General features: G+C 37.1%; 1 protein-coding gene across 1 annotated transcript; it reads right to left on the reverse strand.

Moving 5' to 3' along the window:
* Window positions 1–3,810: 3,810 nt before the first annotated feature.
* On the reverse strand, window positions 3,811–4,755 carry LOC129008469 (olfactory receptor 51F2-like). Its single transcript, XM_054440767.1, has one exon. It carries the CDS (start codon window positions 4,753–4,755, stop codon window positions 3,811–3,813), a length of 945 nt encoding a protein of 314 aa, XP_054296742.1.
* Between the last annotated feature and the right edge of the window lie 7,794 nt (window positions 4,756–12,549).

Genomic DNA, 12,549 nt, shown 5'->3' on the forward strand with positions numbered 1-12,549 from the left:
GCTCATAGACCAATCAAACCTCTTCAGAATAGAATGTTCCTAGAAAATACAGATTTCAGAAAATAGATTTCCACAATTTTCCTTAGGCACCCACAAGAGCTTTCTGCAGCTAATAAAGTCTCCCTCATTCTTAAAAGAAACCAGGGCGTGTAAAGTGTAATGTTTTTCCTGAGTGCAGCAGTTTTACTTACAAAGTATAAGGATGTGTTCTTCCCTGCCTGTTTTCCAGAAAGGGGCCTGAGGAGCTGGGGATGTATTCTACCCAGAAATAGGTAGCATATATATGAAGCCATATCTCAGGATGCCTGAAAGCTCTTAATAAGCTCCTGGTGGTGATTTCTGCAGCCCCCAGAGTATGCAGCTTCCCAAGGGCTCACTCTACTTCATGGCTTCCTTCTCCTTCTACTTCATGTACTTTTATAGTTTCCATGAAGGGACTGCTGTTACAGGTCTTTGATCTTACGTGTTGATAAAATTTTCTTAAAAGTAAATTTGTGAGTAACCACACCCTCCAAAAAAAATCCACAAGATCGCCCCTCATCTTCACACCACTCCCACACGCAACTGATGAACTTGTCTTCCTCCTCTATTATTTAGGTGAATTTTATATATTTTTAGAAACCCCTCTGCTTGTGCTTCACTCTATGCCCCCAAAAAATCTTCATTTATTCTTTCATGGAACATTTGAAGTATCTTTCATATTCTAGGACTTCGTACTGGTAATACAGAGACTAAAACAGAGTCTTTTCCCTCCAGAGCTCCTTGGAGGGAACCACTTGTGGAAACAGACATTAAACTCAGTGTTTACAATGAGGGATATTTATGATGACAGTACAGAAGAGTTGTGTTTATCCTGCAGGAAACTCAGAACCAGCTCTGTCAGGAGACAATGGAGCACAGAGTGTAGGAAGAACAGAAGGTGACTAATAACAGACTCAGCTCACTTGGAACTCTGGGTACCAGTGCAGGGGAGAGATGAAGCTAAATAGGGAGACAGGATCTATGTTAGGCATGAAGATCTTTTATGCATCCTAAGTCATTTGAATCTAAATAACATAATACAAATTACACAGCATGGAACTTAATCTTTCCTCTTCCCTAGAAAAACTCATTTTTACAGCTCCACGTGAAGCAGCTGAGGAAGTTGGGCACCTAATTTGAGAATCCCTAATATATTGCAGTTTTCTGCTTGGTGTCAATATCAACCTGAATGGTACAAATATCACATCTTCCCCCTAAACTCTGATATATCAGTTTATAGAAATGTCAATTTAGAAGACATTATCAAACAGAACCTCAATACCCCATCGCCTACTCTTTCAAAGTCTACTTCAGATTAACCAGACTACTATTTTCAGCATTAGTTCTGACAGTTTGAAACAACCATTGTTTCAGATGGACTATAAATAAAAGAAAAATGTATAGACCGTAGTATTGGATGTTGTTGAATTCAGAGTATAACATAGATAGTAGGGAAAAATAAGAGGTATAAGCTGTAAGATTAAAAGAAAAAAAAACTTAGAAATAAGAAAAAATATAAAGTATTACTTTATAAAGAGAGAAAATAAATATACTTCAAAGTGGATTTTATTAAGGTACATATAACTATACTATACAAGATTATCTGTAATTGACACTTCATAAATTACATTATTAAAGCATGAATCAAAATTGTTACTTTCACAATAACATTCTTAGTACACTTATTTTAAGATACACCCAAAAATGCAGTTGCTCCAACTTCAAAATTATTTTTGAAGACTTTTCCTAACTATCCATATGAAATTTAAATAATTTATGCTTATGCTTTTATTGCTTAGAAATGAGTGCATATTATATTTTCTCTATTAAACAGTAAATTTCTAGGAGCTATATTTTTCTTATCAAGTATTTCCTGGGCTGGTTGTTTTTCCATTGGTTCAGGCTTCTACTGGGAGAAAGAGAGCCCGCCATCTATGACTACTCTTAGTATATGGTATAATGTTTTGTACACAGTTTGCAAGTAACAACTGATTAAAACATTGATTCAATTTAGATATGTTTAGTCAGATTTAAACGCCTTAAGAATGAAGGCTGTGCCTTCCCTGTTCACTATTTTATCCCTAGTACCTCCCTTCCACAGTGTTTGCCAAAATGAAGATGCTCAAAATATGTCAGTATATATGTGAAGTTATATAAAAATAAATTTAATTCAATAAGCATACATTAAGTAGCTATTATTAATAAAGCACTGCCCTTGTATCTCTGTGCAAGATACATCAATTCCCAAAGTCCAATGCCCATTTTCAAAAAGTTTCAGATCAGTAGGGGAAGAGAAATCTGACTACCTAGAAGACAAAGATTTATTAACAGCACCTGAAAGAATAATAAATGGAACAATCAGGAAAAGAAAGAGGTGGGTATTTCAGTCAGAGAGAGCAAAATAATCAAAGACTTAGAGGCAATATATTCCTGGTGTTTTTCAGAAATATATATAATTCATCAAAGTAGATAGACCCCAGAAAAGTGTTAACTCTGTCATACATGATAATCCATAAATGTCTTGTTAAAATGCAAATCTGTGGGTTCCATTTCAAGGGCTTCTGTTTAAGTAGTTCTGGAGTGGAATTGGGGAATCTGCACTTTAAACTCAAGTGTCAAGTGGTTTGGATACACAGATGCTGGACCACATTGAGAAAAGTGATAGATGCAAGTAGAAAGTGGATGTCATCTTATGAGTGTATTCAGTGGGTTGTATGAGGCCAGATCTGTGAAGACCCATTGGAATGAAGATCTTATGGAAGATGAAGAACTAAAAAAGTTTTGTTTTGTGGGAAGGTGTTAAGTGGAAATTACTTCATTATCTAAAAAGAAAAAGAAACCCTCATTATTGAACATTTATAAAATGCAAGAAAGTATAAAGACTATGTCAGCAAAACAATATCCAGCTATCAAATATAAGCTGTTGTAATGTTTGGGATATGTCTATTTATACTTTTTAATGTGCATGTACACATATTCACATGAAATATATACACAAGTAAGTACTTTGTATACTAACCTATCTTTTTTAACAAAATGCAATTTATATTTGTATCAGTGTTTAACTTGTTGCATTGTATTTTATATTTTATTTAGTCAGTACCCTAAAGTAATTGTTTAAGCAGTTTCCACATTTTCATTGCAATGTATAATGAATGATGTGTTGAACATCACAATATATCTTTACATTCTTTCCCATTTTTCTTCTTTAGACATATATTTAGAAAATGGACCCCCAGATCTTTTACCATTAAAATACAAATGCATTTACCAAGGTGACCTCAAGTACTCTTTTAAGAATTAGGAAAGTAGTCCTTTTATTAATACTTCTTGCTTATTGTGCTTATTCATATTCTTCAGCCATTTACAATCTGTCTGGTGGAATAATGAATCATTACAAATAAACTGTAAGAATTACTAAAACCTAGACTTTGCCTACTGATGTACATTACATGAGACCTACTTTGGATAGCTACATGCTCTAGAGGTGGTGAGACTCCTAAACTCCAAGTATGACTTTACTTGTGCATGCTTTCAGACATATTTTAACTGTGGTCCTATACTGTGCTAGGTTCAGTATTCATGACAGGATCAGAAGTACCAACATAATCTCTGCCCTCAAATAACTCACCATTTAGAACTGTGTAAATGGTAAGTTAGTGGATCATCAGAATAGAAAGAAAGCACGTTGAAACCAGCTGTTTCAATAGACAACAGTAACTCACAGTACTGAATGATCAAACATGGATCAGGGAAGACTTGGTAAAGAAGGAGTACACTCAAACTTCCCTAAATTAGCTTAGAAAGAAATACTTTGAGCACAGCCTTGCGAATTTGCTTGGTCTTTACGCTGTAGATTATGGGATTCATTACAGGAGGGATAAGCAGATAAACATTGGCAATGAGCGTGTGCACAATGGGAGGGGCACGCTTTCCAAATCTGTGCACTAGTGACAAACTGATCATGGGGATGTAGAAGATGGCAACTGCACTGACGTGAGAGACATAGGTACCAAAAGCCTTTTTCCGCTTCTCTGGGGAGGCAATGCAGAGCACAGAGCGGATGATCAGAACATAGGAGAGGAGGATCAAGGCGGAGTCTAACCCAGCAGTAGAGATAACAATGGCCAGGCCAAATGCACTGTTGATCCATGTGTCTGTGCATGAGAGCTTCATCAAATCAGTGTGGAAGCAGTAGGAATGGTGGAGCACATGACTACGGCAGAAGGAGAGGCGCTTAAGGAGCAGGAGTAGAGGCACTAGAGCTGTTGTCCCCCTAAGAACAATTGCAAAGCCCACTTTAATAATCCGTGAATTGGTTAAGATTGTGGCATATCTCAGTGGGTTACAGATGGCAATGAAGCGGTCAAAGGCCATTGCCAAAAGTACTGAGGACTCCATGAATGTGAAGCCATGGATAAAGAACATTTGGCCAATGCAGGCATCAAAACTGATTTCTCGAGCATTGAACCAGAAAATACCCAGCATGGTGGTCAATGTAGAAAGACACAGACCTAGGTCCATGAAGGATAGCATGGAGAGAAAATAATACATGGGTTCATGGAGGCTCGACTCAGTGAAGATGACAAACAGGATCATGCCATTCCCAGAGATAGCAATGACATAGAGGCAACAGAATGGGATGGAGGTCCAGATCTGAGGGGTTTCAAGGCCAGGGATGCCAGTAAGGAAGAAGACTGCAGGGTGGAAAATGCTGTGGTTGAAAGGTGGCATGATGAGTGAAGAAGCAGATGTCTTTGAGGAAAAGAACCATGTCCTGTAATAATGGAGAAGAAAAGCATTTTCACTCTGTTCTATACACCATACAATTTATGATCACTAGAGAACCACGTCCTATTCTTCAATGAAAATGCATAGCCACTTACTGTTTTATTAGATGTGTTCTTGAATGAAGTAGGAGAGGACACAGACACTAAATTGTGTAAAGAAACCTGGTTTTTAGCAAGATTCCCATTATATTACATCTAGGCTTCAGGATATTTATATATACATATATAAAACAGGAGATTAATTTCAATAATAGAAAACATTTCCCAGTTATATGACTGTATGTACATGGGCAGATAGGATATTTCTGGGCAACCATAAGAAACACAACAGGAAATTCACCCTGCTTTTCTTCACTTCTCAGTTTCTGAGGCAAAAACCCTAAGGTGCATTAAAGTTTATAAGTCCGTGTGACCCAATGAAAGTAAGAGAATGAGATAATATTAAACATTTTCTAGTAAAATACTTCTGAACAAATAAATACACAACAGCTGTTGAGTGAAAATAAGTAAATAAATAAAACTAAGTACCAGGAAAGAAACAATTAAATCTAAATGGACCACAGTGGGTGATAGTAGAAAAAAGGTTTGTTTATACGTGTAATAATTGAGAAGTTGATTATGTTCAAAGGAAATTCTGCCTGAAAAAAGATGGCTTAAATAACCTTAACAAGAACAAAGGAATTCATTGGAAAATCATGGATAATAACTAGAGTATTTACCTGAGCAAGATTCTCGATTTTCCATTTCTGCAAAAGGGCATTGAGAATAGATTGACCGGGGGAAGGAGGTTTTCTCTGGAGATCTAAGTGTATGCTCACCCAGATCCATAAATCTGTAGGATTGAAAATGTTTCTGTATATTGCTTCTTGTTGTTAAGTTTTCTGACACTATTTTTATCTATAGAAAGAATGTTTGGTTTTTAACATATTTATGTCCCCCTTTTGCTCACTCATGCATGTATTTACTAAAAGAAAAATTAAATACCTACAGTGTTAGTGTGTGCATTAGAATTAGACTTGCTACTTTAAGAAGGTCTGACTCTGAGAAAGAAAATATTTGAGTGTAAGTTAACTTAGTTATCTTCATTGCAACCCCCGAATGAATAGACAGGAGCTTAGACATCAGTAAGAATAACTGGTTACAGGAAATGTGTTCAAGAGGGCATTTCTCTAGGTATTTGAGAAGAAGGAAAAATGTTCAATACAGGAAGCCTCTTTGAGTTCTCACAAAAAAAAAAAAAAAGTAGTGGCTGGAAATTTTGAATTGAGAGGCAATGCAAGACAAAACAAAATCTATGGATTTTCGAGTCAACCCTTGGATCTCAGTTGGAAGATAAGCTTCACTTTTTCACCTGTGACTTTACATACAAGAATCAAGACATGTACCTACTTCTGCATCCTAGGGAAAATGACTCCTGCCCTGATAATAGGGCTTGAGAGTTGTGAAACTAATGTCTATGGTTGAAGGCACAGGATCAGTGAAAAATATCTTAGAGTAATAAATCTAAGGGAAATTAAGTCTGAGGACAGAGTGCTGGGGAACAGCAGTATTTAAAGAAAAGACCAGAAGAAGCATCCTCTAATGAAATTGAGGAGACATGGCCACTAAGGTAAAAATGATTCCCAGGAAAATACAAGGACCATTTTTTCTCAAACCTATGATCTCAGAGCCAGAAAAAATGACTATCACAACAGCATCTAAAAGTATCTATTAAATAAATGAAAGAACTGCTTCTGAAAACAGTGATAAACCCCAGTGCTTAATATTTCCACATATGTGTGATTCCTGATATGTGGCCCCCTCAAATTATAAGTTAAATTCATGCAACCATAAGAACATATTTTAACATAGGAGGAAAACAAACAGTTTTCTCAATAATCTGATATTTATCTTTGAGACAAGGACTTTGCTCAAATTTGGACCTAGTGATAAAAACATTTATTTTCCCAGTTGAAGTGGAGAGCAAGCAATGACCCTAAGGTCATACACTCTATTTTAAAAATGAGGAAGCAGCCTCTCAATTTAATGTTCTTTTTATTATAGTAAATAAACCCAATTTGCAAACCAAATACCTGATTAGGGGTTAATATTCAAAATATATAAGGAACTCCTACAACTCAGTAGCAAAAACACAAATAACTCAATTTAAAAATGGACAAAGGACTCGAATAGAGATTTCTCCAAACAAAACACACAAATGGCCAACAAACATAAAAAGATGCTCAACATTACTAATCACATAAATGCAAATCAAAATCATCAAAATCCCAGTGAGATGTAACCTCATAGCTATGAAAATACTTATTATAAAAAACAATAGCAAGTGTTGATAAGAATGAGAAGAAATTGGGCCTATTGTACACAGTTGGAGAGAATGTAAAATCATGCAACCACTGTGAAAAACAGCACATCCACTCTGAGTATATATCCAAAGGAAAGGAAATCAGTTAGTCAAAGAGATATCTGCACTTCCATGTTCATTGCAGAATTAGTCACAATAGCCAACATATGGAAACAACCTAAATGTCCATCAACAAATGAATGGATAAAGAAAGCACAAGACATACATGTAATAGAATACTATTCAACCTTAAAAGCAGTAATATTCTGACACATGCTACAACATGGATGAACCTGAAATGAAATACTTCATGATTCCACTTATATGTGAAGTATCTCTTAGCCAAACTCATAGAAAAAGTAGAATGGTGATTGCAACAGACTAGGGAGAGGGAAAAATGGGGGAGATGCTGTTAAACAGGTATAAAGTTTCAGTTACTAAAGAAGAATTAGTTCCAGAGATCTGATACACAACATTTTACTTATAGTTAACAATACCATATTGTGCGATTAAAAGTTAGAGTAAATCTCATGTTAAGTGTTCTTTTCTTTCTTTCTTTTTTTTTTTTTGAGATAGTCTTGTTCTGTAGCCCAGGCTGGAGGCAGTGGCGCAATCACTGCTTACTGCAGCCTCAAACTTCCAGGCTCCAGTGATCCTCCTGCCTCAGCCTGCCAAGTAAAGAACCTGTAAAGTAGCTGAGACTACAGGCACACACCACCATGCCTGGATAATTTTTTTTATTTTTTGTAGAGATGGGGTTTCACCATGTTGCCCAGGCTGGTCTTGAACTATTGAACTCAAGGAATACACCTGCCTTGGCCTCCAAAGTGCTGGGATTACAAGTGTGATTTTATCACAATAAAAATAAACAGAATAGCTATATTGTAAACAGCAAAAATAAAAATAAAACATAGAAGAAAACCCCAACAGATTAAGTACTTGGCTATATTTCTTTCTATTAAAATTAGTGGTAATGTATTTAATGCCTTCTATGTGCCAAACAATTTGCTTCACTGAATCTCTGAGTCCCTCTTTCCACTGTACATAGCTCATAGCGTCTTTCTTCAACTCCTGTAATCAAAGGGAAACATAATAGGATTCTTGTAACAGAGGGAACTCTATTAGCAAACATGGGTCCAAGAACAGCTCCCCACCCCCCCAATCCCCCCCCACCCCTGCCACTAGGCTGCAGTGCAATGGCACAATCACCTCCTCCTCCCAGGTTCAAGCAATTCCCTTGCCTCAGCCTCCCAAGTAGCTAGGACTACAGGCACATGCCACCACACCCGGCTAATTTTTTGTGTTTTAGTAGAGATGGGGTTTCACCATGTTGGCCAGGATGGTCTCGATCTCCTGACCTCATGATCCGCCCCCTTCCAAAGTGCTGGGATTACAGGCATAAGCCACCACGCTCAGCCAATAGCTTTTTTAAAAAAATTCTATGATTCTTAAACCAGTCTTGAGTCATCCTGCACTAAAACTAATGAGCAAATATTAAACTCTTCTTAAACAGATCTCTTTAAGTGTCTCTTTCTCCCGCACTGAAAATTCTTCCATGACAGAGCCTATAACTTAAACATCCCTGTTACCAGACTACCCGGAACTTCTAAATAGACAGCCCTCACAACAATGCTTCACATTCACTACTATCACAACACCGTTATTGGGTATTAATAACTCCCCTTTATGGGTGAGAAAGCAGGGTAAGATTAGATAATCGAGTCTCAGAGGAACCACATGACGTTCTCAAATTCACCCAACAAGCCAATGGCAGATTCAGGAATTGAGCTCTGTTCTTACTCCAAACACCATGCTCTCGCAAACTCCTTATTTAAATTTTTTTTTTTTTTTTTTTTTTTTTTTTTTTTTTTTTTTTTTTTTACTGTGGCATGAACAAACACATGCTGATGACTGTAGTCTATATTTGGAATAACTATTTTGAACACTACAACGATATTTTTGAGTTGACATAATGTATGAAAATATACTACTGAGTTCATGCTCACTAATTTACTCTGAATACTTCTGTGTTTGTTTCATACACTATCTGAAAGTTATACAGTACCTAATTTATTTATAAATGTCTTCAATGCACTACAACACTGACCTTGTGCACAGAAGAATTCTTGAGTCTGGAAGGTAAGGTTATTTGATCCTGCCCCCTGCTATTTAAAAGGATCATCCCACACAGCAGAGAATCTATTAATGCAAAGCAAGCGAGAGAGAGTTATCTCAACCTCACTAACCTACTTGCAGAAAGGTTCTGTACACCTATAGCTGCGGAATCAGCCCCTGATCAGCCCTGCCCCCGGACAGGGCAGAAGAGGTCCTCCTCTGCCAGGAGAAAACATAGGGAAAAAATTCAGGAATAGGAGAACTACCATATTTGAGAAAAAGAGCCTTTATAAGGAGCCTAGAAGTCACCTGGTGAGAGTCATTTACCCAGAAGAAAAGCAAATTCCTAGGGGAGAACTCCCTACAGCTGTGTCCTGTTAACCCTTTGTACTCCAAATAACAAACTGTGAAAGGCAACATATTTTCAGTCTATCTTCACTCTTTCTTCCCCAAAAGATAATTCTATAGATGAACTGCAATTTCAGCTCTCATTCAAGAGCAATTTGAGCCCTAAACAGCTGTGGGACAACTTTGCATAGAGCCAGAGTAAGGAAGAAGTGGCGTTGTTAATGGATCATTAACAGCTGAGTTTGCTCAGCTGCCATTTGCCAGTTTCACAGCAATCACGAGACATGGAACCCAAATAGGAAAGGGGTTGCTGAGTTACTACATTCACTGAAGGTAGTGCAGTGGTTTTCTGATTGAGGGCCCAGTCCCTCCCCTGAATTTCCTGGGAGTTGTTGCTAACCTGTGCATAGTCACAGAAAATGACAACTTAAGAGGAAGTGACTAAAGGAAGACTACAAAACTTTATGAGTTCCTTGTGTGTCCCTTGCTAGCTTACAGAGATACTAGGCTGCTCTGACTGTCCTAAAACTGCTACCAACATGTTTACTACTGTGGTGGAGAATTAACCATGTTTGACAGACAGCTTCTATTTAAGCTGTGGACACTCATAAATGGCTTTCAGCTTTGTCATTAATACAGCGTTTCACAATTAATGGTGAGCTTGGAAGGTTGGTAAGTTTCAAGGACAACTATTTAAACATGTTTCTTGGCATAAGAGGCTGTATCAAGAGGCCATTACCTTGCAAAGGTCTGCTATATGGAAGAAGGGGATGAGGTAACTATTCCTGTTAGAGTTGCTACAGAGCAGAAAATTTAATTACTCTGTTTAATTTTTTTCTTCTTCTTATGTCACAAGATTCTAGATGCCTAGGAAAATCTGGAAAGATGCATTTTTTTCCCAGAAGTTCATAAAGAACCTGAGAAAATATGCTCTCTTTTTAGGTATCTTCTGGACTAATAGAAGCATAATCTTCCCCCATAAATACTTCAACAGGTTGGGGGGAAATCTTAACAGTCCCAGATAAATGTGCCACATAATGTATGAGACTCCGTGGGAAAAAATGCACAATTTAAATAGAAGCTTTCAAGATACAGAAGCAAAAACAGATATCCAGGCTGTTACAGGGAAATAAATGTGAAAATTTTACTATCTATGCTAGGAATTCCAGTCTGAGGAGCACTGGTTCACGCTCACAGACACAAGTGCAGGCTGATCTTCTACACACAGCTGCAGAAAATGGAACACAGAAGAACTTCAGACTCTTTTTTAGTGCAAACTCCAGACGTTTAAACCACTCACCAGCCAAGGCCTAACAATCAGTGGATACAAGAAGGGCATAATGATCAATGCTCATTTTGACTGGTTGTCTATTCTAATTGTACTGTCCCAGGACTTAAGTATGTTACACACTTGCCTACATCTACCTGTCCATTAAAAGTCAACATAGCATTGGTTCAACTGAAAGTATTTGGAACCAGACAACCTTGGTCCTACCAGACAACCAGACAACCTTGGTCCAAAGCTCAGCTCTGTCACCAATCGTGTGACCTTAGGCTACATCACCTCTGTTTTTTGCTTTTAATGTGGAGAAAATCGTTATACTGCTTTATAAGTCTATGTTGTAAAATAAGATAACCCAGTATTGATCCATAAAAAGGTCTTAGCACAGTACACTTTGCACTCACTCAAAATGTGTTATTAATCATTGTAATTATTTATTTTTATTATTTATCATGATTACTATTGTTTCATTAATATAGCAATTTTATTAAATTATCATTTAGTGCCTAGTATGTGTCAGATACTGTGTTCCAGTGTTGAGATGAAAAGGTGTAGTATCTACTCTCAAGGAACTCATATATCTGACAGATAGACAGACAACCATTATAACACAAATCTGGTCAGGACATTACCCTGCTTTCAATTCTTTGGCTTCCCAGGTCCTCAGAGATCTGGCCTTGCGACCGCTTTAGGTGGAGAAACATTTATTTCTACTCTCTCCCCTTCAGTCGTACAGAACTCATTTTCAGTTTCCTAAACATGGCATGGTTTGGCTCAGGTCTGAGCCTTCTCTCATTCTATTCTCTGAGGCAGTATTATGATGTTTACTGATTCCTAAACTCTGTTTCAAACATAATTCAAAACAGTTTTATTTTTTATTTATATTAAAATTAAAATAGCTTTTTATCCTAGATTTTCTGATATGCAGATTTTGGATAAATTAATGGAAGCTTAATTATGTGGAGGTTTTTTTATCCTTTTTTAATTTTTCTTTTTAGTTTCTCTATTTTGCAGTGCCCTAATTTGGTCCTCAGTCCGCCAAGCAGATGAAACACCACAGCAGTTGACCATGCCTGGAACATTTCCTTAACCTTCTGTCGTCTCCTCACCCTACTCTACTCTTCTGCCCTCATTACTAGCTCCCCTGTCAAAACCCTTTTCACTCACTTGGATCTAATATTATCAATTACATTTGGTTAGCCTCCCTCGAGCACACAGGCTAAATTGTCCCAGCACCTAGGTGATCTATACCAGCACTTCACAAATATGAATGGCACATTTATGCCCTAGGTATCTTGCAAAAGCGCAGGTTCTAATTCAGAAGATCTAATTTTCTTTTAGTTTCCAACAAGTTTCCAGGCGATGCTAACATTATTGGTCCTTCAATAGCAAAGATCTCTGTGAATACCACTTGTAGAGTAATTATAATACAGTATTTTAATTTCCCATTTACTTATTTGTATCCCCTACTAGACTTCAAACTGTGTAATATTTGGGGTCATATCTATCGTGTTCACTGTTATACCCTCAGGATCTTGTTCAATACCAGATATATGTAGAGTATCTATACAATATTTCTCTTAATAAATCAATTAAGAACTTTAATGAAAGCATGTGCAACAAGATATAGTGGGAGCAGAGAGGAATGGAAT

The sequence above is a fragment of the Pongo pygmaeus genome, chromosome 9 (genome assembly GCF_028885625.2).
Source record: "Pongo pygmaeus isolate AG05252 chromosome 9, NHGRI_mPonPyg2-v2.0_pri, whole genome shotgun sequence".
Classification (NCBI taxonomy): domain Eukaryota; kingdom Metazoa; phylum Chordata; class Mammalia; order Primates; family Hominidae; genus Pongo; species Pongo pygmaeus.

Excerpts from the sequence above, each read along its gene's own strand:
- LOC129008469 (XM_054440767.1), bottom strand. The coding sequence starts at position 4,755 with ATGCCACCTTTCAACCACAGCATTTTCCACCCTGCAGTCTTCTTCCTT.